This window comes from Saimiri boliviensis, chromosome X (genome assembly GCF_048565385.1).
Source record: "Saimiri boliviensis isolate mSaiBol1 chromosome X, mSaiBol1.pri, whole genome shotgun sequence".
NCBI lineage: Eukaryota > Metazoa > Chordata > Mammalia > Primates > Cebidae > Saimiri > Saimiri boliviensis.
Genome location: NC_133470.1, coordinates 6,792,396 through 6,819,336, shown reverse-complemented (window position 1 = coordinate 6,819,336; position 26,941 = coordinate 6,792,396). Strand labels below are relative to the sequence as shown.

The window sequence follows — 26,941 nt, the reverse complement described above, 5'->3', positions numbered from 1 at the left end:
AGACACAAAATAACAAGTGCTGGCAAGGACGTGGAAAAGCTGGAACCCTCCTATATTTTTGCCAGTGCAAAAGTAAGACAGTGCAGCCACTGTAGAAAACAGCCTGGCAATTCCTCAGAAACTTACACACAGAATTACCATTTGACCCAACAATCCCACGCCTAGGTACAGACCCTAAAAAACTGAAAACAGGGACACGAATACTTCCACCTTTATTTCATAGTAGCATTTGACAATAGTCAAAAGGAGGGAAACAACCTAAATGTCCACCAACTGATGAACAGATCAAAAAAACATAAACATAGCCTAGCCATACAATGAAATATTACTGGGCCATAAAATGGAATGAAGTTTAGCCAGGAGTGGTGGCATGCAACTATAGTCCCAGCTACTCAGGAGGCTGAGATGGGAAGATTGCTTGAGCCTAGGAGGTCAAGGCTGCAGTGAGCAGTGATTCACACCACTGCACTTCAGCCTGGGCAACAGAGAGAGACCCTGTCTCAAAAAAAAATAAAATAAAATAAAATTAATGATGTATTTGACACATGCTACAATACAACATGGATGAATCTTGAAAACACTGTGCTAAGTGAAAGAAGCCACAGAAGGGCATATATTCTATGGTTCTATTAATATGAATTGTTTAACAGAGCAACGTCTCGCCACCTCTGATCACTATTACTAATATCTGATTTCTGAAATACCTGTGAGAACAGAACTCTCTACAATAAACAGATCTGGAATATCATAGGCTTAAAGCCACAAGTATCATTTCTATCTTGAGGTTGATCTTGCTCCTCCAATTTCCCGCATGAATAGGCAAATCGATAAAGACAGAAAGTAGAATAGTCACTGCCTGAGGCTTGGGGTAGAGAGAAATGAGCAGTTACTGCTTAATGGGTACAGAGTCTTCTGGAGTGATGAAAATGTCTTAGAACTAAAGACAGTGGTTGCACAACACTGTGACAATACCAAACACCACCGAATTGTACACTTCAAAATAATGTTTAATGTTTACTTTTATATTCTTTTTTTTTTTTTGAGACAGAGTGTCTCACTCTGTCACTCAGACTGGAGTGCAGTGGCACAATCTCGGCTCGCTGCAACCTCCGCCTCCTAGGTTCAAGCAATTCTCCTACCTCAGCCTCATGAGTAGCTGGGACTACAGATGTGTGCCACTACACTCAGTTAACTTTTGTATTTTTTAGTAGAGATTGGGTTTCACTGTGTTTAATTTTATGTCATGTTAATTTTACCCCGATTTTTTTAATGGAGGAAAGATGGATATCAGGGGGTTTCCTGGGCCCTACTGATCAGAGCCTCCTAGGATGGCACAGGTGTGTGTGTGTGTGCGTGTGTGTGTGAGCACGCACACACACACAAATACAAATAAATACAAATGTATAGCTCTCAGGTTAATCTAACATGCAGCTAGGATTGACAAGCACCAAATTAGGATATTGTATACACATACACACGACCTTCAATATACAAGTGGAGGCCAGGTGCAGTGGCTCAGGCCTATAATTTAGGAGGTTGAGGCAGGCAGATCACTTGAGGCCAGGAAGGTTAAGACCTGCCTGGCCAACATAGTGAAACCCTGTCTCTACTAAAAATACAAAAAATTAGCCGGGTGTGGTAGCACACACCTGTAATCCCAAGTACTCAAGAGGCTGAGGCATGAGAATCGCTGGAACCTGAGAGTGGAGGTTGCAGTGAGCCAAGATTGTGCCACTGCACTCCAGCCTGGGTGACAGAGCCAGATTCTGTCTCAAATATAAATATAAATAAATATATATATACACATATGTGTGTGTGTGTGTGTGTATGTATATATATGTGTGTGTATGTATATATATATGTGTATGTATATGTGTATGTATATATATGTGTATGTATATATATGTGTATATATATGTATGTATATATATGTATGTATATATGTGTGTGTATATATATATGTGTGTGTATATATATATATATATATATATATATATATATATATATACATATACATACACACACACACAGTGTGTGTGATATGTAGAGAGGGCACTTCTGTGGCCAACACCTCAGAGTTTCTACCTGATACTATACACATCATAAAGAGTATAACATTTCTGCCTGCTCTCTCTTCCTAGAAAATATGCATTTTAAAACAATATAAGTAGATGTGCAACATTCAGCAAATGAAGGTAATGGCCACATCACAGAGATGAGGCACTCGAAAGCAACATAACCAGAACAGTGAATGGATTCATAATCATGCCCCCAAAATAATGGACACAGTTTAGTCTGCATAGTCTTCAAACAAACCAGAGAGTGGTGGTCACAAATCAGCAGACCACTGTATGCTCATTATGAACACCAAATAAAAGCAAATATGAATATGAATGAGCTCTTAGGAGAACCAACAAGACCAGACGGGCAGGTAAAACTTCAGTTGTAGCCATGGCCAGCTCAACAAAAGAAAGAACAATCTAACTTGGAGCTGGCTACCATCTGTGGTTAGAGATGTTATTCAGCAGGAAGGACCCAGCCACATGACTGCAGATGGGCCAACACTTTTGATTCGTGTGGGAAATCTGAGGAGTAAGACCAGCCTCAAAATAGAACTGATGCCTGTGGCTTCAAGCCTATGATGTTCCGATTCTTTTCGCCGTTGAAGAGTTCTTAGAGGCATTTCAGAAATCAGGTGTAAGTAACAGTGGTCAGAGATGGTGAGACATTGTCTTATTAAACAACTCCACTGGAGTAGAGGTAGTTACTATGAAGGATCGCTGTACATAAAATTCATTTGGTCCTTTATTAAACAAACTATGCTACAATTGACACCTTTTTTACACACCTTCTTTTTCTTGCTTCTGGAGAGTTCTTAGTTTGATCCCATCTTTTGATCCCAGTAAGCATAGGACCTAATTAGTAACAGATGGCCTAACAGTCATACTTCTGTTTCATCTTTACTTTCATAGCAAGCCATGGGAGGAAAAAAGAACTGAAGAACATCAGTTTCTTTAAAAGCCATTCATTAATATGAGAACTATAACTTTAATGTAGGGCTGCCTTTTTGGTGAGTAAAAAACCCAACCACTTCTTACACCTCCCAGCTTTGCAAACATTACCAGCCAACCACTTCACAAAACCAATTCCAGTAACTTCTATGCTTGAGGTACCATTATGTCATTCGGTACATTGGTTTGCTTCATGGAAAATTTCCTGATTTTCATTTATTTCAGTAGTTTGGAATACGCCAAGATACTCACTTTCTTTAACTCTGGGTGGAGAGGTAAAGCAACCCAACACGAGTTGGACATAAAAAAGACTATGGAGAAGAGAGGAAGGACCCAGAGGCGTGCTGACTTTTTCTGCTACACAATTGATACTGAAGAGCTCCCAAGGAATCCAAGCAGTCTGTGAACTTCCTGTGGGTTTGGAAAGCGTTCTTCCACAAACTAATCGTTTGGGTCACAGGGTGAAGGAAACAGCTTAGCTCTGGCTCCCCACCACCTGGTTGGGATTAATCCACATGGTTTTATAACTCCAAAAAATGAGACAAAAGTAGCATTTGTGCTTGAAGTGAAAAGCTAGGGTGTTATTTTCACTGATGCAGAAAAGGGATGACCACTCCAACAGATGAGAGAAGGGCTACTAACCACTCCTAAATAAATGGGAAGAAAGTGATGCGTTTCTCTACCTTACATAACAAGAGAAAAAAATGGCCCACCTTAAGAAAATGCAGACTTTGGATTCCATCAAATATTTACTGAGCTGGCACTAGGTTTATAGCTGAGACACTGACAATGACTCAGGAAAAACAAGTATTTTATCAGTCATGTGCTTACCTAAAACTTCAGTGTCATCTATCTTTTAAAAGGAGCTGAGTGGCAAATAGCATAACAAAGAGAATTATCTCTAGTAGTAATTCTCAAGCATAATAAGCACATGTGCTCCTACATAAAAATTGAAAGTAAGTCTGTCTAAAGCCTTGAGGTAAAGCTGAGGGCCGGGAGTTGTTCAAACAGGAATTATTGGTTCTGGCCACTGCAGTGGCACTTAAAGTGCAAGAGCTACTCTGTCCTTTGCCTGTAACTACATGTGAACGCAAGAAGCTATTCTTGGTAATCCTTGACATTTTTGTCAATATGCCACATCCATGGTGACATTTTGGAGGTTTACGATAAGCGTTCAGGGAGGTGGGGTTTAGTGCTTTGGCTTTTAATACTGAGATTAACAAGATGACAATCTTGGGTTAACCTGGCCAGGTCAGTCACAGAATGACATATCTGGAACGCCTTTTGAATCAGTATTATCTACAGCAAATCAAATAGCGCCACAGTGCTCCTGAAGAAAATGTGCAATGTTACCCTCGGGGAAAAATGTTAAAGCACTATAGAGTTGGTCACCATGGACTTCAGTCACCATTTTAGATACAAACCACCCAGCTATTAGAAAGCAAATGATCATCACTTCTTTTTTAAAAAATAATAAAATATCAGTTTCTAAACAAAGAACTTAAAGCATTACACAGGCATTCCAAAAGCACATATGAATATTCCCTAAAGACACTGTCTTTTTTTGAGACAGAGTCTAGCTTTGTCATCCAGGCTGGAGAACAGCAGTGGCATCATCTCGGCTCACTGCAACCTCTGCCTCCCAGGTTCAAGCAATTCTCCTGCCTCAGCCTCCCAAGTAGCTGGGATTATAGGCATGCCACCACAACCAGCTAATTTTTGTATTTTTAGTAGAGACGAGGTTTCACCATGTTGGCCAGGCTGGTCTCAAACACCTAACTTCAGGTGATCAGCCTGCATACACCTCCCAAAGTGCTGAGATTACAGGCATGAGCCACCACGCCCTGCCAAAGACACTGTTTTTTAGGACACAGCCCAACTCCTAAAATAACAGGCACATCATGAATGCGCTGCACAGCACTTCCTGATCCACAGAATGCCTTACAGCACCAGCAGCAAGGCCAAAAAGCAGTCTGGGAAAAACCCCAGCTCCTGTGCTGATCCACGCATGACAGCCTTGATATCCACTTTGGCAGAACTCTTTACTCCCCAAGCCAGCAAGGATTCTGAGGGAGGGTTTCAGGAGCTAGGGTGAAGCAGACAGAGGACCAAATCGCAGGGTCCAGGTCCTCAGAAAGCCGCCCTAGTGCCTCCTCCTTGGCCTAAGCCCCTATCGCTCGGCCCCAGGGGCAGCTGCCATCTCAGACTAAACCAGTCTTCTTACTTCAGCTCCTGCCCTCCTAGTCCCCCTCAGCAGTCAGAAAAACCTCCATGAAATGTTAAGTCTCCCAACAGAATAGCTCCCCTACTTGCTCAGAGTCACACCCAGAGACCCTGCAGTGGTCCATGAGGCACTGCCGCAGCCGCCTCACCCCATCACTGTCCTGCTGGCCCACTGCTTTCGTCTCAGAACCTGTAGCTCCTTCTCCTTGAAAGCCTGTGACCCTAGACACCTCAGGTTCCCTCCTCCCCTCCTACAGGCATCTGAAAAACAATGCCTCTCCTGCCGCCCTCCACAAAATGGTCACCCACCCAGCCACAGACCTGCCAACCTCACCCTGCCAGTTTGTGCCTTGTAATATGGCGACATGCTCAGTTATTGCTATTTGCCACCACTGCACCGGAAGCGCCACATGGGCAACGCCCAACGAGAACAGCTTGCTACTGGAGCCCCGAAGTAGGTATGAGCCCCAGCTCTGCTGACTCAGGGCGGCTCACTCTCTAGGGGGGGTTGCCCTGCACAGCAGGTGTGGATGACACCCCTGGGCTCACCCACTAGGTGCCAACAGCACATACCCCATCCCTCCAAGTGGGGAGAGCAAAACAATGTCTCCAGACAGTGCAAATGTCCCAAGGGGCTCAGCCACGCCTGGCTCAGCGTTACCACTGTTTTAGTGGCATTTGTGAACCTAAGGTTGGGAAGATCTTTTTTTTTTCTTTTTTGAGACAGTCTTGCTCTGTCACCCAGGCTGGAGTGCAATGGCGCGATCTCGGCTCACTGCAACGTCCACCTCCAGGATTCAAGAGATTCTCCTGCCTCAGCCTCCTGAGTAGCTGGGACTACAGGCACCTGCCACCACACCTGGCTAATTTTTGTATTTTTAGTAGAGATGGGGTTTCACCATGTTGGTCAGGCTGGTCTTGAACTTCTGACCTCGTGATCTGCCTGCCTCGGCCTCCCAAAGTGCTGGGATTAAAGGTGTGAGCTACCGCACCCAGCCAGGTGGGAAGATCTTTTACAACCTTGGGCACAGGCTGCCAGCAATATACCGAAGCCAACTCTGTATGAAATGTTCACTGTCTTCTGCTGCCTCTCTCTAACCAGCTTCACCCACTTTCCCATCTCCCACCACTGGCCTGTGACTCCACAAAAGCAAGGACTTTCCCAGGCATCAGTATGGACAAGCTGCCCATGCCACCCTCAACTCTGAGCTGTGAGCTTCCATTCGAGACCCAAACAGCACAGAAATTTGGGCAAACTTAATTTTGTCTCAAAAGTAAGTTCACCTGCACATTTAAACATACATTGAAAAGCTGTTGGTACACATACGACAACTGCCTCCGAGGTACTGTACAAGAGTGCTGAGATATGGCTGAAGATCTTGACCTTGAATCAACTTCTATTTTTTTTTTTTCAGACAAGGTATTATTCTGTCACCCAGGCTGGAGTACAATGGTGATCATAGCTTATCACAGCCTCAAACTCTTGGGTCAAACAATCCTCCCACCTCAGCCTCCCAAGGAGCTGGAACTACAGGCATGTGCCACTACACCCAGTTAATTTTTAATTTTTTGTAGAGATAGGGTCTCCCTATGTAGTCCAGGCTGGTCTCAAAGTCCTGGCCTCAAGCAATCCTCCCGCTTCAGCCTCCCAAAGTGCTAGGATTACAGGCATGAGCCATTGTACCCGGCCAACTTCTATTCTTAACATCTGTCCAGTATTAAGTGACTGCTAGTTATGCAACAAAGTCTAATCATACAATATGAATTGCTTTCAGTCTCTAGCATCACTGAGTACTATAATTTCCAAGTTCCAGAATACTATGTCACTCCTAGAAATCAGTAATTCCATACATACTCAGAGTATTTTCAGATTTGTGACCAAACTAATGCAGCAATAATGAAAGTGTATGACACAAAAGCATTGGCTGTACAGTTCTGCATTGCTTGACGATGAGGATATATTCTGAGAAACGCATTGTCAGGCAATGCTGTCATTGTACAAACATCACACACTGGGCTTACACAAACTTAGCTGATACAGCCTACTGCACACCTAGGCCATACAGTAGAGTCTAGTGCTCCTAGGATACAAACCTGTACTGAATACTGTAGGCAATACAGTAACACAATGGTATTTCTGTGTCTAAATACAGCTAAACATAAAAAAGGTACAGTAAAAATACAGCATTATAATGTTATGGGATGACCACTGTATACACAGTCCGTCATTTTGTTGCAAGACCATATTAACATAGTAAACAAGAATAACATCGGCCAGGCACAGTGGTTCATGCCTGTAATCCCAGCCCTTTGGAGGCCTAGGTAGGCAGATCACTTAAGGTCAGGAGTTTGAGACCAGTCCGGCCAACGTGGTGAAACCCCGTCTTTACTAGAAATACAAAAAAAAAAGCCAGATATGGTGGTACACTCCTGTAATTCCAGCTACTTAGGAGGCCGAGGCAGGAGAATTCCTTTAACCCAGGAGGTGAAGGTTGCAGTGAGCCAAGATCGTGCCATTGCACTCCAACCTGGGCTACCGGGTGAGACTCTGCCTCAAAAAAAAAAAAAAAAAAAGATAGAATGACATCAATCATGGGGTGGTAAACTGTACGTGGGTCAATTCCAGCCTGCCTCCTGTCTTTGCAAGTAAAGTTTTACTGGAACACAGCCAGGCCTGTTCGTTTCTGTATTGTCTATGGCTGCTTCTGTACTATAGCAGCAGAGTCAAGCAGTTGCAACAAAATCCTCATGGCCTCCATCTGCAGGTCCCTAGGGTTTAAAAAAAAAAGAGGGAGAGAGAGAGAAAAAAAATTCCTATGGCTTTCAAAGCCTGAGATATTTACTATCTGGCGCTTGACAGAAAAATCTCGATGGCTCTGCTCTAATCTGTTATCTCTCTTTAGTAACATTTCACTTCCAGCAACTTCGCTTCCCCAGCCACAAAATCATGAGAATGCAAAGAACAGCTGCTTGGAGAGGAAAAATAGTTATCATAAATTCTGAGCACTTGTCTTTACACTGCTAAGCCTCCAGTGCTACCCAACTACAAGGAAAATAAGGAGGCAACTCAGAAGCAGAAGTGGAATCATGGAGGGAGGAAATTTTGGTTTTTTGTTTGTTTTTTTGAGACAGGGTGTCACTCTGTTGCCCAGTCTGGAATGTAGTGGCGAGATCTTGGCTCACTGTAGCCACTACCTCCCAAATTCAAATGATTCTCCTACTTCAGCCTCCCAAGCAGCTGGGTCTTCAGGCACATGCCACCACGCCCAGCTATTGTTTGTATTTTTTATAGAGATAGGGTTTTGCCATGTTGCCCAGGCTAGTCTCAAATTCTTGGGCTCAAGTGATCCACTCACCTCAGCCTCCCAAAGTGCTGGGATTACAGGCACCCAGCTAAAGGTGCCTGTTTTGATAGGCAAAAGACTAAAGACGCTGAGGTATCCCAAAGCTGAAGGACTATTTAATATGACCACAAGGACCAAGAACATGTGAGTGCCTGTTCTCCACCAGACACTCACCTAAGACCTTTACCTAATCTTATCGAGTCCTCAAAATAACCCGGAGGGCAAATACTTTGTCCCCATTTTATGGGAGAGGAAACTGAGGCTCAGAGGGTCCAAATAACCTGCCTTAGGAGACACAGCAAATGGCAGCCCCGAGTCAGACTCAAAGCTGTCCATGTCTGAAATCAGGGCTACCCACACCTAGGTAGTCCCTGCAGTTAGTGGCACAGTAAGTAGTAAGCCCTCACTAATGTTTTCAATAGATCCATGGAAACTGTAACTTTAAGTGAAACAACACATAAGGAAACCAATTTGACCAAGGGCTAATTGGTATTAACTAGAGTTAAGTCCCTACAGCCTATTTCTGGTCACAAACACATCACCAAACTTCTAAATAAAGACCCCTAAACACTTCTAATATTAAACATTGAAATAAATGTGTGCTGGCCTGTAATCCCAGCTACTCAGGAGGCTGAGGCAGGAGAATCACTTGAACCCAGGAGGCAGTGGTTGCAGTGAGCCAAGATTGTGCCACTGCACTCCAGCCTGGGCAAGAGAGCAAGGTTCCATCTCAAAAACAATTAAAAGAACAAAAATAAATGTGTGAAAGAAAAGAATGTTAACATTTAAAGGCCAAGTATTAATTGGTCATTTATCCACACAAAATTCACTTGACTCCAAATACTGCCAGGTAACCAGATATCATTTCAACTTTATAAAACAAATAGTGGTACTAATGAGTCATCCTGTAAGATAAATGCCTCAATGAAAAAGTTAGTTGCCTTAGTGAAAAACCCACTATATTTTTAATCTAGTAATGATGACTGGGTTGTTACATGGTAGTATCCTCCCCTTACAGTTGGCAAGACTCCTGGGCAATGTTAACATGCGGCTTCTTGGCAAGGTTCCCTGGCAATTGTATGGACATTTTGAGAAGCCCAAAAACACTTTTTGCATGGTTAGAGGCTGCCAAGTCTAATATACATAGTCTGGTTTCCCCAACTACCAAATCAAGGTAACCACTTGAATTTAAAAACAGATTTGCTTTAAAATTTGTTTGTAAACAGCCAGGCATGGTGGCTTATACCTGTAATCCCGGCGCTTTGGGAGGCCAAGGTGGGTAGATCATTTGAGTTCAGGAGTTCCAGCCCAGGCTGCCCAGCATGGTGAAACCCCATCTCTACTAAAAATACAAAAATTAGCCTGGCATGGTGGCATGAGCCTGTAGTTCCAGCTACTCAGGAGGCTGAGGCAGAAGAATCACTTGAACCCAGGAGACAGAAGTTGCAGTGAACCAAGACCATGCCACTGCACTCCAGCCTGAGTAACAGAATGAGACTCTGTCTAAAAACAAGCAAACAACAACAAAAATTGTTTTTAAACAACTTTATTGAGGTATAATCTACATACTTAGATTACTTAAACTCTCCCATTTTATATGTAAGATTCAATGTTTTTTATAAGTTTACTGAGTTGTACAACACACAATCCAATTTCAGTACATTTCCATCACCCCAATGAGATCCCCTCTGCCCATCTGTAGTCACCACCCTTTCCACCCCCAGCCCCAGGCAACCACTAATCCACTTTCGATCTCTATGGATTTGCCTTCTCTGAACACTCTGCAAAAATCAAATCATACAACTATGTTGTGTCCACATCGGCTTCTTTCACTTAGTGTCACATTTTTTAGGTTCATCTATAGCTCCCCTTTACATGTGAAACTTATGTACTACTTGGGGAATGTATCCAGTGGCTGCATACCACAGTTTAAAGCTGGGTTGGGTATGAGGGCAGGGGTGGAGAAAGCATAGAAGGTTCTCCCTGAATTACTGTTGATTTAATCTCTTATGATATACCTGAGCTAGTGATGGTGAATATGTGAGTGTGCATTCATTCAACGATAACAGAGTAAGTGCGTGGCAGACATCTCTCAGGGTGTCTGCTCACTTCAAACCAAGCCTCCATTATTCTGGGAACCACAGCTGGGCTTTCAGAGAGCTCTAATCCTCCTGAAAGCATATGCAAGCTTCTGCATGCTGGTGCCTTTTTCTGAACACAGAATCCCTACCTTGTGTCAGATTTCCCAGGGTCCATGATTCCAAAATCCTTTAGAATCCCTGCACTCTACCATGAAGCCTTGGAGCAGGTCTAACAAGGCTGTCAACTACACAAAAGAATACACACCAAACAAAGATGTTGGACAAACTTACAAAGATTAGATTGAACCATACAAATGCCAACAGTTTAATAGTTCTAAAAAACCACTGGAACTGAAAAAGAACATTACTGGAAAAACTGGTAAAATCCGAGTGTCTAGAGTTTGCTTAATAATGTTATCAAGGCTGGCTTCTTAGATTTGACAAAGAAACATCACTACAGAATATACCATGGTGATATTAGATGTTAATAACAGGGAAACCATCTAATCTTTGCAACTTTTCTGTAACTCTAAAATATTCCAAAATAAAAATATTTGAAAACAAACAAATCTTAAAAAATGGGTTGTATTCATTCCATGCCTACAACTATCTCCTAAGGCAAACACGAAAAACAAAACTACAGAGAAAATAACTGTACATAGGCAGTATTATAATTTTAGTACTTACATAATAAATAGGGTGAAAAGGAGATAAATATTTAATAAGTGAGGGAATAGCAGCTCGGTGGCAGCCTAAACCTCCGATCTTATGCCAATAATGAAAACTACAGGGTGGCAAGGAACAGAAAACACATGAGTGAGAATGCCTTAACTGGCTGCAAATAACAGAAATTCCAATTCTTCTGGCTTTAAAGGATAAAGAGATGCTGTTATCACATTTCGTGTAAGAAAAGGTACTGAGATCAGACAGCTACCAAAGCTTAATTCATCCATCCATCCACCTTATCAAAGACATAGACCTTCCACTCTGCCACCCTCAGCTTCTCAGCCAGCTCCCTCCTGATTTTGGGGGCACTGGTGTGGCTGCCCACCTCCAGGTTTCCATGGAGACAGAGCATCAATTAGCAGGAGTTACTTCCATGTAGGTCTATGGAGACAAGGAGCCTTCTCCCCAACTATGCCTGTCTCATACCTCCCCTCACAGCTTGTTGAACGGGTCTGAGTCATGTGCTCCTGCCTCAGCCAATTGCAAGCCCAGATGCTGTATGATTGGCTTAGAGCAATCTCAGCCACCATTGATATTAAGGGCTAGATTAGTTGTTGCTGTGAAGGGGTCTATCCTATGCACTGTAGGATGTTCAGCAGCATCCTTGACCTCTACCCACTGGATGCCAGCAGAATCTATCCCCAGGTACAACAATCAAAAAATTTCGGCCGGGCGAGGTGGCTCACGCCTGTAATCCCAACACTTTGGGAGGCTGAGGTGGGCGGATCACAAGGTCAGAAGATCTAGACCACCCTGGCCAATATGGTGAAACCCCGTCTCTACTAAAAATATAAAAATTAGCTGGGCGTGGTGACCTGTGCCTATAATCTCCACTACTGGGAAGGCTGAGGCAGGAGAATCTCTTGAATCAGGGAGTCGGAGGTTGCAGTGAGCCAAGAACACGCCACTGCGTTCTAGCCTGGTAACAGAGCGAGACTCTGTCTTTAAAAAAAAAAAAAAACAAAAAAAAACAAAAACAAAAACAAAAAAAACCCTCTCCAAATGTTTCTGAATGCCCTGGGGATAGGGGGAGGGAAGAAGGAATCCTCCCTTGAGACCCACTGGCTTAGGGCAATCAGGACATCACCAGGAACTGCAGACAGGGTCATATCCCCAGAATCCAGAGGTGTGGCCACCCCAATAAAATGGGAGCTCTGACTGCTTGCAAGGAGGGACTGCTCTTGAAAACATCAGAATACTGTACATGAGGAAAACTCAGTGAAATACGGCAATACACAAAGGATCATTATAAATTAATTAAAACCGGTCTCTACATGCATAATTACATTCAGCAAATATTTATTGAGAGCCTACTATATGATAAGTACTATATATAGACAAAGCACAATAAAATCTAAATGAGTTAAAGATTAGATTTATTTTTAAGCTATAAATAACTAGATCTCTGCTTGGTTCCTTCATTCTCAATCTCTTTTTCACTTTTTATTTTGGAATCGTTACAGATTCATAGGAAGTTGCAAAGAAATATACAGGGAGAGCCTTGTGAAATGTATGACACAGGCAAATCTATAGAGACGGAAAGCAGATTAGTGGTTGCCAGGGGCTGGGGCATGGGGACTGACTGCTAATGAACACAGGGTTTCTTCATGGAGTATTCAGAACTACATAGGGCTGATGGTTGCACAATCTGGTGAATATGCCGAAATCCAGTAAACGGTACGCTTTTATTTTTTTGAGATGGGGTCTCACTGTGTCATCCAGGCTGGAGTACAGTGGTGCAACCTCAACTCACTGCAACCTCCGCCTCCCAGATTTGAGTGATTCTCCTGCCTCAGCCTCCCGAGTAGCTGGGATTACAGTTGCCTGCCACCACGCCCAGCCAATTTTTAAATGTTTTTTTTAGCAGAGACAGGGTTTCACCATGTTGGCCAGGCTGGTTTTAAACTCCTGACCTCAAGTGATATGCCCACCTCAGCCTACCAAAGTGCTAGGATTAGAGGTATGAGCCACGTGCCCAGGTAAATTTTATAGTATGTGGATTATATCTCAATTTTTTTTAATGGGGATAATTTTCAGGGCAAATCCAGTTGACCTCATACTCCAAGGATTCCCCCATGCTGAAGATAGGTACCTGTGCATAGGACAGAGCTCTAAGTGACAGAAAAAACACGTCTCCTGCAATGACTATATGGTTTCCTGGCCAAGCTCCCGGCCACCTGGAAACACCACACCCAACTTGGTAGATGCTCTCTCTCCTGAGAATGGAGCCTCGGGTAGAGAAGCTGCTTGGGGCACCTCCCGCCTGCTTCAAAGATCCACCCACTGCCACTGCAGGGCTGGTCACCCCAGGCTTGGTGCAGCCATCTCCCCCGCTCACTTTCAACATCAACATCCCTCCCTCCTCTCCATGCTTTCCCTCAGTCCCTTCCACTTTAAAGAAATGAAAATAGAACCCTGCAGATGAAAAATGCTGAAGATCCCACGGCTCCATAGCAGCCTTTCAAGATGTCCTTGCTCTGTATGTCTAGATTCTGAGCAAAGGCTGAAGCATTCTACTCTTCTCACCCCTTCTTCCTCCACAGAAGGGGGAACTCAGTGGCTTGGGGCACTGAATGGCTCAGAGCATCTCAGGCAGCCCGATCTCTCCCTCCACACACAAACACCCACGCACATGCACACACATGCACACACACACTCAAACGGCCAGCTCTCCTGATTGCTGCAGAACACTAAAGTGTGGACAGATGCATTTTCTGTTCCACTGCATATATGTATATTCCTGACAGTCAATACCTATCAGTTAAGAGTATTCCAAGAATTGAAGAACACACTTATAGTAATATATGGTCCCAGTTTCATATACTAGTTTGGGGATTTTCATGTAAATATGTTTGACATTTGTTCATGGAAACACAGAAACAGGCCTCCGTTGCATAGTATCTCAGGAACTGACAATAGGTATAAAACAAATTCAGCCGCTAAAGATGAAGCATTGTAACCAGGCAGAAGTAGCTCAGCAGTTCTCAGCCAAGGGATGCTGCCTGCCCCAGGGGCCACTTGGCAATGTGTGGAGACATTTTCGAGATATCTGCGGGTGAGGGAGTTTGCTACTAATATCTAGATCCAGTGGGGACAGGCCAGGGATGCTGCTAAACATGCTATGCTACATATGACAGCCCCAACAACAAGGAATTAACCCACCGCCAGGGTTACTTTAGACCAGGGTCATGTACAGGATTGCCCGAGCCCATGAGTTGGAGGCTGCAGTGAGCTATAACCATGCCACTGCAGTTCACAGCCTGGGCAATGGAGCAAGACCTTGTCTCCAAAAATAAAACAAACAAAAAAAACACTTTCTTAGTTTGGACACCTTTTAGGACATTGCTCATCAGCAATACAGTAACTTGACCAACACAACATGCTTCTCTATGTAACCGAGTTATTGAACACACAAAACCACCACCACCAATGAAAGCTTCTGAGCGGGGTTAATAAAAGGCTTTTCAGTTGCCCCCAATGAGTCCGTCTCCTCCTTAGGTGCTAGTGAGATTCCCTTGCTGCCCTCCTAATTTCACCTGCCTTCGTTTAAGCATTAGCTAAATCTTCTGCACTGAGTTTACTTCACAATGTCTCTGACACAATTCCCGCCTTTTCCAGTCTGAGTGACCCTGACTGCTCTAGCTCAGGCCTGTGACCGCCTAGAAAACCTCCAATCGTTTCCAACTGGCCTCTTCTCTCAGAAAGCCTACCTCTCCCTGCCCCCATACTTGGCTAGCTCATCAGGTATGTTTGGTACAGCACATCTGATGCGAGTCCCAATGTGAGTGACATTTCATGCTTGCACAAGAAATAAGGACTCTCTGGGAATATTGTGTGAAGCCAGGGAGAGAAAAAAGGTGTAAAATGCTTCGCACAGTACCTGCCTGAGCATGTCATAAATGTGAGCTGCTGTGGTTGTTATACAGACACCAAGCCGACCAGATGCTTCCATTCTAAGATGACAATGCATGTGTGGGGTAAGTTTTTTTTACCGATGCTGTAACAAATTGCCACAAATCTGTTTAAAACAACACAAATTTATTATCTTACAGTTCTGGAGGTCAGGAATCCAAAATCAGTTTCACTCGGCAAAAATCAAGGTGTCAGCAGGTCTGCATTCCATCTGCAGGCTCTAGGGAACAGTCCATTTCCTTGCCTTTTCCAGCTTCTAAAGACTGCCTGCATTCCTTGGCTCATGGCCACTTGACTCCAACCTCTGCTTCCGTTGTCACATCTTCATCTCTGACTCTGACCTCGCCCTCCTCCCTCCCTCTAGTAAGGGTGCTTGTGATGACAGTGGGCCCACCCACATAATCCATGATCATCACATCTGCAAAGTATCTTTTGCCATGGAAGGTTACTTATTAACAGGCTTCAGGGATTACAACGTGGACATCTTTGAGGGGACACTATACCACAGGAAGGATTAAATATCAAACAATAATGAACTCAAGATCAAATTAACTAGTGGGTATAGCAAGGTGCAAGGCGCACACAGTTACCTAGCCAAAGGAGGTTCAAGAACAGACAGGGGACCTGGCTCAACTCCATAGTGGAACAGATGCTGATCTTATTGGCTATACGAAGTGAGGCCACTAAGTCAGTCTCCCTTGGCCTCAGTTTTATCACAATTGCCTATACCTCATGCAGCCATCATGGGCTTTCAATGAAAAGATTAATGCAATTCAAACTGAAAAAGCTGATAAAGGAAAAAAAGAAAGAAAACATCCATGCAAATCCTAGAGCACTCTGCACGTGTCCATTACAATCACAGAGCCAAGAGATCCCTACAGGGAGAAACCTGCAGGCAGGAACAGCATGGTGAGGCCTCGTGGAAAAGGACAGAAGCACAAGGTAAGCCCCATGGCAGCCTGTCTGGTGTTGCTCAACACTGGAGTCCCAAACCCTGGAAGAGTCCCTTAGACTCAGAAATTATACAACAAATGAACAGTTGTTGAATGAATGAATGAATGAATGAACAGAGGCAGGATGCTTAAAAATGGGTGTGGATTGGCAGCTGGGTGGCCTTCTGGAAAGAGCACCCAAACAGGGGTCAGAAGACCCAGCTCAAGTCACTTGCCCTTCTAATAGCTGGCAGAACATACCCCTTGGCTGTGGCTGTCAAGTAGAAAAGAAAATTTGAACAAGATGATCCTAGCTCTTCCAGCCCCAAAGCTGTGGGACTCTGAGCTGCATGCTCTGGTCTTAGTCTTACCTCCCTTACAGGACATCTCTGGGTCAGTCGAGTTGATTCATTCCCTCATTTATTCCGCACACACCCAGCACCTCAAGGCCAGCACTTTTCTCCTGCTCCCCCTTATGTTGCCCAGATCTTCCTTTTTTCAAAAAAAAAAAAGCCCGCACCAAAAAAACAAAAACCAAACTACAAAGTTAGCTTATCATTTCCCTGCATGAGTCTTGTGTGGTTTACATTAGTGGCACACTAATATATTAACTGAATATATTAACTCAATATACCTTGACCACTGTATGAAAAGCTATTTACCAGTTGGGTGCGGTGGCTCACACCTGTAATCCTGGCACTTTGGGAGGCTGAGGCGGGTGGATCACCTGAGGTCAGGAGTTTGAGACAAACCTGGCCAACATGGAGAAACCTCATTTCTACTAAAAATACAAAAATTAGCCAGGTGTGGTGGTACACACCTGGAATCCCAGCTACTTGGGAGGCTGAGGCAGGAGAATTGCTTGAACCCAGAAGGGAGAGGTTGCAGTGAGCCGAGATCACATCACTGCACTCTAGCCTGGGCAAGAGTAAGACTCTGTCTCAAAGAAAAAAAAAAAAAAAGTATTTACCATTGAACAGAAAATATGGGAAGAACTATTTTTTGCCTCCTTTGTAAATATTCACTGTCTTTGACAGTTGTGTTTACAAGTACGTTTTGCAGGGCTGTGTGGGTATTATCCTATAGATGGACTGAGTGGATCACCCTATAGATGATCTTGCTTTTCTATTGCCAGAAAATCATGAGAAGCCCTCACCCAGAAGGATGCGCAAAGACAAAGACAACCCCAGGCTCAAGTGAGCCCTCCTTTTCTCGGAAGTGATCATTATCCGAGAAATTGAATCAGTCCTAGGATGCCTTGCAACCATTGTTGTCTTCATTTCATGTGTCTGTCTGCCACCTCTCAGACCAGCTTGGTCTCCACATACTGTCCCTGCATACAGAAGGCCAAGAATCTCCATAAATATTGCTTCACTTTATTAGATTTAAATGGGGATAACTGAATTCAGTAGAATTTAACTTTGCTTTTATTCCATCAGATTCGCTTTATCAAATTTATGGGAAAGGCAGACACCATTAGCCAAAGGATCTGGGCTGGAAGTCAAGAAGCCTACCGTAGGCTCACCAGATGACCATGAACATGTCTCTGACCCATGGTCTCCTGAAGTAGAACCTAATCAGAGATGGTGATATGCGTTATTTCCACTTCCCAAATCAGAGTGAAAGGAAAGAGAAAGAAACTTGCAGATTTCCAAATATCTGGGAGCTATTTTTGAAAATGAATTACTTTATTACTTTTCCTTTCACTTTTATTTCAAAAAAAAAAAAAAGAAAAAAAAAAGGAAGGAAAGGAAAAGAAAGATATTAGACCAAAAAATGAGGCTTGGTGATCTTAATGGAAGCAAGAGACACTTCTTTCAGGGACTGAGCCCTTACAGCAGGCGTCCCCAAACTACGGCCCCCACAGGCCGCATGTGGCCCCCTGAGGCCATTTATCCGGCCCCCTGCCGCACTTCAGAAGGGGCACCTCTTTCATTGGTGGTCAGTGAGAGGAGCACAGTATGTGGCGGCCCTCCAATGGTCTGAGGGACAGTGAACTGGCCCCCTGTGTAAAAAGTTTGGGGACACCTGCCTTACATCCTTAAAAACAAGATGCTCCCCATGATCATACAAACACTATCACCTTAAAAAAAAAGAAAAGGGAGAAATCATTACCTGTTTATCAGAAAGCTCAACCAGGACAGTTTATATAATCCAGAAATAGACTCTGTGGGATAAATATAGTCAACCTCCTATTAGTTAATACTGAATAACTAAATAAAGGTTCCAAGAAGGTAGAAATGATGTTATTTGGCTGTTAAATGGGGTCAACCTAGCAAATTCCAGAGCCATGGATTGTTTTCCCCTTAAAGCAAAAGCCTGTTCAGAGGACTTTTAAGATACCACAGAATTCTTCCATGTAGCACAGGTCAAATCCCATCTGGTGAGCAAATGGGTCCCCAAGAGCTTATGCTATGACATGATCTTGCTCTTCCGCCATCTGCATGATTATTTACACTTTGATCTCAAATGTGATATTGTCCATTATACTTAAACTGCCCACAGCTGGCATTTCCAGTACTGTACAGGAAACGGAACATGAGGTTTCAACCACTCAGTCCATCTATAGGATAATTCCCAAGCAACCATGCAAGACATACATGTAAACACAACTGTCAAAGATACTGAATCTCTACAAAGGAGGCAAAAATGTTCTTCCCATATTTTCTGCCCAAATGGTAAATACCTTTTCATAAGGTGGTCAAGGTACTCTGAGTTAATATATTCAGTTAATATGTTAGTGTACCACTACTGTAAACCACACAAGATTCACGCAAGAAAATTACCAGCCATAGAAATAAGTTAAGTTTGTAGTTTGTTTTTTAGTGTGGGTTTTTTGTTTGTTTTTTGAAACAAGGTGTTACTCTGTTGTCCAGGCTGGAGTGCAGTGGCACGATCATGGCTCACTGCAGCCTGGATTTCCCCAGCTCAAGCAATCTTCCCACTTCAGCCTCCTGAGTAGCCAGGAATATAGGTACACACTACTCCACCCAGGTAACTATTTTGTTTGTTTGTAGAGACAGAGTCTCCCTATGTTGCAAAGGTTGGTCTTGAACTCCTGGACTCAAGCAATCTTGCCACCTGGGCCTCCCAAAGTGCTGGGACCACAGGCATGTACCAGAACACTTGGCCTAACTTTGTAGTTTTTAACAAAGTTTTAGGGTATGATTCCCAGTGAACTATGAACAGTATATGCACAGTATCAATCTACAGAAATAATTTAAATCACATGCAGGTTTTTTTGTTTGTTTGTTATTTGAAACAGTCTCACCCTGTCACCCAGGCTGAAGTGCCGAGGCATGATCTCAGCACACTGCAACCTCTGCCTCCCAAGCTCAAACAATTCTCCTGCCTCAGCCTCCCAAGTAGCTGAGACTACAGGTGCACACCACTACAAGGCCTGGCTAATTTTTGTATTTTCAGTACAGACAGGATTTCACCATGTTGGCCAGGCTGGTCTTGAACTGATCTCAAGTGATCCTCCCACCTTGGCCTCCCAAAGTGCTGGGATTATAGGCATGAGCCACCACGCTCAGCCAACCGAAGGTAGGCTTATAATCAAACTAATAAATTAGGTTTTTAAAATATTGAGATTGTATATATATCTGTAGCCACATCCATAAAGATTTATCCTTAGGCTTGTATCTTCTTTGTTGTAACTTTAAGAAACAGAGTCCCAATAATTTCACCTACATGCTCTGAGCTGGCAATATCAAATGTTAAACACAACACTGAATGGAATTACTATAAAACTCGAGAAGAGATTTTGTTTATAACCGTTGAACCATATTTTATGCTATACAGTTTTTACTAAAGTTTATATGAAATGATGTTTAAAGTCAACAACAATTTGCACTTAACCTACTACATTCATTTATTCCACCATAATTTTATTTTCTTAAAAAGAATCAAAAGCTATTATTTATTTGCTTTTCTCCTGTCGGGTCTCTATGTAGAAGCTGTTTGGTGAAAGTACTCATATTTCTTGAATACCATTTTCCAATTGTGTGACTCAAATGGGACTTAAAAAGGGTTTTAACTCTCAGATGCGCATAGAGAAAACACTGCCCTCTGACATACAGTTCTTCCCATATAATAAAAGTTAATTACAACTTTAAAGGATAACCCGCCACCTATAAAACTCGGCCAGGTTCTGTTTTGAAAGAGGAAGAAGAATGACTATTACAGCCTTCAGCCGACTCCACTTAAATGTTTGTGGCTTGCTGAACATTCCATACATATTTCGGGCAAGGTATTATGGGAGCTGAAGTTCAAGCTGTCCCCTGCTGAATTTTTACTCACTATAAAAACAACATCTCATAAAAGTACACGCATGTTTTTACTTTACAAAAAAAGGTAAAATACCCATTTTTGTTCACCCAATTGACACTTTTAGCATTAGAACGGAGACTTTTTAAAAACCTGTAACAAGTGATTGTCTGGAAAAAGTGAAAAATGTTATTCAGTAACAAACTGATTTCTGGAAAAAAGGAATATAGGAAATGCGTCTGAAATACAGGGAAAGCAAGATTCTCCAAGCTGGTTTCTGTATGGTCCGCTCACGTTTGTCACAGTTTGTACCATTAAAAGAAAAATCCTCAAACTGATACCTTTCAGCATGAATCTCCACTCCAATATAACCACAACTGTTTTATATTACCCTCAGAAAGTGAGCCTCAGCCTTTTCTAAGCAAAACACTATTTTCAATTGGTTCATTTTCCAGTTGTTTAGGCTTTTAACATACATACGGTATCAAAGGGCACTGCATTCCAAGCAGTTCTACCAATTCCAGAACCATCCAAGGCTTGATCAAACAGCTGGGGCTCTAGCCTTTGGTTAAAATTATAACATGATCTCACCTGATTTTCAAAATAACTAAGCATCTTTTAGCCCATAAAATTGTACTAGGATTGATATAGGCCAGAGGTCTGCAACATTCAGTGAGAATGTTAGGGAACCACGACCTTTTTGTTTTGCTTTCTTTTGTTTTTCCCTGCGTGAACTCAGAAATCTTCAAACAATTCAGCAGCTTCTCTCCTCAAAAGTTTATTTTCAAACGCCAGCACCATGCAGGCCGCCTTCCCAGTGCAGGTAGGAGGAAGCAGGCACAATGTCACCACACTGGGCCTTTGCAAGTCTTCAAATCACTGGGAAGCCTGTGGTGTTTCCTTTTTGGCACTCAGGCCCTGGGAGGAGAGTTGCTCTAGAAAGGGCAAGACATCAAAAACCTGTGGAAACACTTGGTGTCCACAGAATTCCCAAGTCCACACAAAATACGTATCTGTAAAAGCAGATGAACAATCAAAACCAGTAGATGATCAAGCAAAAAGTTAAGGAAAAGCTTCATTACATGAAATTAATTAAATGAGATCTGGTAGTGCTTTCAGAAGAATCGGTTTTTACTTAATGATTGTGTTTTTATATGTGAATAAGATAGCTTTGTACCCCATGCATATCTTGCACAAAAAGGAAACTTAAAATACAACTCTTGTTTTTCGTTTATTCCAAAAGCATATGGGACTAATCATATTGCATTCTGGCTGCAGTACAGAAGGCTATTTCAAACAGAGTTTTAACTCACGAGTTTCAAGGCGCTAAAGAGCAACCAACAGAGTTTGGGAACAGACTTCTCCAACTCCAAAAGGGTTGGGAATCCCTCAAGGGCCCATCTGGCATTAGGTTTTGGATGGAAACCAGCCCGAGCCCGCCACACGGGGAACCCGCACCCCAAAGCTGGGGCGCACGTTTGTGACCCAAGGTGACAGCTCATCTCGACACCGCGGGTCTGGGAACACCTGCAGAGCCAGAGCCCAGGCAGTGGGCAGCAGACGCCCGGGACTGGGATGGGCGAGGCTACCACAGAGAAAGGAAAAGAGGGCCATCTGTCAGCCCTTGGAGAGGAAATTCCAGGCGCCCAGTTCCCAGGCGCCGGACAGCGGGTGACGTGAGGGAACCAAATCAGAGGGTCCGCCCAGCAGCGGGGAACCGGGAGGTGGCCGGCCTCGGCGCTCAGAGGACCCGAGGCCTGGAGCGGGGGCACCTACATTCTTGGTCAGAGCCCTGGGAGTCAGGGTATTGGGGGGCGGATCCTCTCCCGGGCCCCGGGAACCAAAGATCTTCACCCAGCCCCGAGGGCGTCCTGGTGTCTCCAATCCTCTCCCTGGGCCCAAGGGATGGGGGCGCCTCGATCTTAGCCAGGACCGGAGCACTCCAGGGAGTCCCCCGGTCCCGGGGATGGAGGCGCTCCGAACTCTGCCCGGGCCCGGGGGCTCTCGGCGGCCCCGCGCTGGGCGGGGCGTGTCCCCAGCGCATCCGCGGTGGCGCCGGCCGGCGGCCCGGGTCGTAGCGCCCGCGCCGGGTCTGGCGCCCCCAGCCGGCCCGCTTACCGGTCGCGGGGGTCGATCCACGACGTCTGGCGCGTGTTGTGGTCAATATAGAAGACGCGGCCGTCGTAGTCTCGCGCCTCCTCCCAGCCAGCGGGCAGCGGCAGCTCGGCGCTCTCCCGGACCCGCGGCGGCGGCGCCGAGGGGGCGGGGGGCGTGGGGACCGCGGCAGGGGGCGCCGGCGGCGGCGGTTCCCGCTGGGGCTGCGCGGAAGGCGGCGGCTCCCGCGGGGCCTCCCGCGGCTGTCCCCGCCGTCGCCGCCGACCTCCGCTCAACCAAGGCATGACGGCGCGGGCCCCGCCGCCGCCCGGCCGCCCCACGCGCGCCGCCTCCTCCGCCAGTACTAAGGCCCGGCGCCCGGGGCGCGGGGGCGGCCGCGGGGAGCCGCCCGCCGCTCCCGGCGCATCCTCCGCCCGGCGCCCCTGCACCGGCGCCCGCCCGCCCGCCCTTGCGAGCCGCTGCCCGCGCAGCCCACTCCGTTCGGGTAGCCCGGGTGGCCGCCGCGCGCGAAGTCACAGCCTAGGAGCCGCCGCTGCCGGCCGCGCCTCCGTTCCCGCGGCGCGCCCGGCCATCTTCGTTCCTCAGCGCGGCTCGGGAGGGAGGGGGCGGGGCGACAGCAGGCCCCGCCTCTGGCTTCCCCGCCCCGTTCTCACCCAGCCCCGCGGCTCCTCCCCTGCCGGCTGCTCCTCCCGAATCTCCCACGGAGGCTCCTGCTCCTCCCGCCGCCTTTGCTTCTCCACCCACTCTCACTGCTCCGCCTCCCCGGCCCCGCGTCCTCCGCGGCTCCCGGTCGCTGACTGCTCCGCCCCCAGTCTCCCTCGGGGTCCTCCTCGGCGCTCGGCTCCTCGACCCCACCCCACCCCACCCACCCCTCCGCCTGCTCCTCCCACTCCGTCGTCCTCCCTCCAGCTGCACCACCTTCCTCCGGCCTCGGGAAACCGCACGGGGGCCAGGATGGGCGCCGCCGCGTCAGTCCGCCCCCGGGCCCCGGCTGAGAGGAAGGTGGGCGGGGAGGACGAAGCCCCACCCGGACTGCGGGCGCGGCCTGCTTGGGGTGACTCCTCGGGCGCAAACAATTCCCGAGAGAGCGGGCAGTCCCCTCCCTTCACCCGCTCCGGGACTCTGGCTGTCTGGGGAGACCCTCTGCGCACTTGCGGGGAGGCTGCGCCCTGGGTCTCCCACACAGCCCGTCTGGTCCCGAGAAGGTGGGAAAAGCCCCTGAAGGCGGGGCCGAGGGAGCTGAGGAGCTGCGGGAGCCCGCGGCCGGTCCTTCCGGGCGGCGCAAGGAGGACGCCACTAGAAGCGGGCAGCTGGCCACTTCGCGTCCCCCGCCAGGACAGCCCCAAAAGGGCTGACCTGGGTCCCCACAATAGGCGGGAGCTCCTTGACCTTCCCTGAGTCTTCACCCTATTTGTGGGGTCTGATTGTTTTGAGCGGAGACCCAAGTAGACCATTGCTAGGGAGGAAGCCGACCGACTCCCGCAGCTTTCAGCATAGACCGCAACTAATGTTTCACAGGCTCCCAGCTGGAGCTGGAGCTCAAGCTCCAGAGTTAGGGCTGTGTCTTGCTCTAAACCCCCTACCTACTTCAGCTGTGGGTCGCCACAGCCGCAGCACGTTAGGCCAGGAAATGCAGGACAGTATCGGGAGATTTTTAAACAATTACAGTGATAGAAAAATACCTGGTAGAGCCTGATTAGAACCCAGATACATAGGGGAAGAGACTGGAGGAAAATGTCCCGAAATGCTCACAAGAGTTGGCATTCCTTTGGCTGGATTTTTAAACATTGTCTGTCTTCCAATTTTTTGTAAAATGTTACCATTTTATTACTTTTATGAGGGGAAATGTTGTTTTAAAAAAGAAGAATGGGCCGGGCGCGGTAGCTCACACCTGTAATCCTAGCACTTTGGGAGGCCGAGGCGGGCGGATGTCAAGGTCATGAGTTCGAGAGCAGCGTGGCCAGCATGGTGAAGCCCCGTCTCTACTAAAAATACAAAAATTAGCCGGGCATGGTGGCGCGCGCCTGTAGTCCCAGCTATTCTGGAGGCTGAGGCAGGAGAATCGCTTGAACCTGGGAGGCGGAGGTTGCAGTGAGCCAAAATTGCCACTTCACTCCAGCCTGGGCAACAGAGCAGGGGCAACAGATTCCGACTCAAAAAAAAAAAAAAGAAGAAGAAGAAAAAGAAGAATGTGGGTCTGGGTCTGGTGGCTCACACCTGTAATCCCAACACAGAGAGGGTGGAAATGCAGCTTCAGAACTGCCATGTTCTGAAGGGCTCACACCTGTAATCCCAACACTTTGGGAGGCTAAGTTGGGAGGATCACTTGAGTTGGGGAGGTCGAGGCTGCAGTGAGCCAAGTTTGTACCAATGCACTCCAGCCTGGGCAACAGAACAGAGACCCTGTCTTTAAAAAAAAAAAAAAAAAAGTGAAGGTATAGCAACGTCCAAGAAAATATCCAAGGAAAGTCTTTTCTCCCCCTCCTCCCGCTACAACACAGAAACTTTCTTGCTCCCCAAGTATCTACCCCTACCTGAATGTTCTATGTCACAAATTCCACTCCAAGAGTCCTTTTAGTTAAACATGCACAATTATTACGTGTCCAGGGGAAAGAGGGGACCATAAAAAAGCAAATACTTTGTGATGTCGCATGTGCCAGGGAATGCCCCAAGTGCTGAGTGTCCCTGCTCTGACGTCTTCCCTTCCAGTTGGCATGGTTTCTCGCCAACGGGGCTGCCACTGCCATCTTACCTTACCACCCAACATGGTCGTTCTGAAGTTTCATTTCTACCCTCCCCGGCCCTTTTAGAATCTCACAAATCTGGACACAAATCTGTCACTCAAAAGTACTTTGAATGGGGATGGAGCATATTGGAGTGAAACTGACTTCTGCAGAGAGTCGGTGGAAAGAGAAGAACACATACACCACACATCGAAGGACTCAGAAGAAAAGCCAAGATTGAAAAAAGCATCAAGTAGAGCAAGGGGTAGGGGAAGCTGCATCCAATTAGGAGTTCAAAGAGGCAGTGCCCAGGAGTCTTCGCTCAAGGTGAAAGAGCTCTACCCATTCAGGCAGGCAGCAAATATGTGTGGACCTCCCATTCGCAGACACTGCGCTGGGTGTGGAGAGGCTGCAGAGAAGAGGATAGTCTGTGCTCCAGCCTGCGCTCCCTCAGGGACTAAACACAGAAATAGGCCCTTATGATACAATTGTGACTTGTCCACAGATGAAGCCAGAGTGCCAGCCTCAATTTGGGGACTCATGGGAGGCTTTGTGAGACCAAAGGGAAGATGGCTCAGATGAGGAAACTGAGGCTCAGGTGTTCAGATTCCCAAGTTCTGAGCTCTTGCCTCTTGGCACATGGAGCTGCTGTCATGAAATTGTTTACTTGTAGAGCTGCAGGCTCCCTTCTTGTGGAGGACTGTGAGGATGACCCTTCACTAACAGAGATTTCTGAGAGGTTACACCCACCCCCAGGAGCTGACCGTGCAGTTTCCTTGCCTTGGTGGGACAAACTCGAAGGCCCTTGACACCTCAAAGCTCCCCATGGGATCAGGCTGAGGCTGGACTTCTCCCGAAATCACAGCTCTGCCAGCTCCTGCCCTGCCCAGTTCCGCCTCCCTTACCCGTGTATAAGCATGGCTCCAACCAACCACTCACTCAAGAATCCCCATCTCAGGCACCCTTTCTAAAGAGCCTGACCTAAGATAGGCTCCTGCAGACTTGCTGTCATCTAAGCACTTAGCAAATACGAGCTCATTTAATCACCATAACATCTAGAGGCATTCCTGCTGTCAGTTGCACATTAATAGAGGCCAAAGGAGTGTGACATGGCATACCAAAGAAGAGAGATTGGAGACCCTCACTGAGAAAGCTTAATCCACATGCCCACCCACTGCCACTGGACGCTCTCTGCCTGAGAGAACAGAAGCGAGGCTACTGCATTTCTCCTCCTAAAAGGGGCTGAACCAGAGAGGAAGAGGCCAGCACTTAGGGTGACCAGACCTCTTTATTACAGCATTAGTCCTTCTCCACTTGAGTGCAGTGTTAGCCCCAGGCGTCTGCTGATCGTCCCTAAAGACTTGTGAATGGAGATGGGAAGGAAGAGAAGTTGGTAGGGGGGATGAAGGAACTCTTGACTTCCCAGCTTTGCCATAAATCGGGAAATATCTCTCTCTCTCTCTCTCTCTCTCTCTCTCTCTCTCTCTCTCTCTCCCCCCCCCGGGTGTGTGTGTGTGTGTGTGTGTGTGTGTGTGTGTGTGAATTGTTAGAGAGAATAAGGCCTGTCTTTCTTAGAGTCAAGCGGGGCTTTCCATATTGGACTAA

General features: G+C 46.2%; 1 protein-coding gene across 1 annotated transcript in view; it reads right to left on the bottom strand.

Moving 5' to 3' along the window:
* Nucleotides 1-23,208, bottom strand: part of WWC3 (WWC family member 3) — a 131,966-nt gene extending 108,758 nt beyond the window's left edge. Inside the window, exon 1 of the mRNA XM_039475502.2 lies at nucleotides 22,617-23,208. Coding sequence (XP_039331436.1) covers nucleotides 22,617-22,897 — 281 coding nt within the window. The 5' untranslated portion in view covers nucleotides 22,898-23,208. The remainder of the gene's footprint in view (nucleotides 1-22,616) is intronic.
* Nucleotides 23,209-26,941: the final 3,733 nt, after the last annotated feature.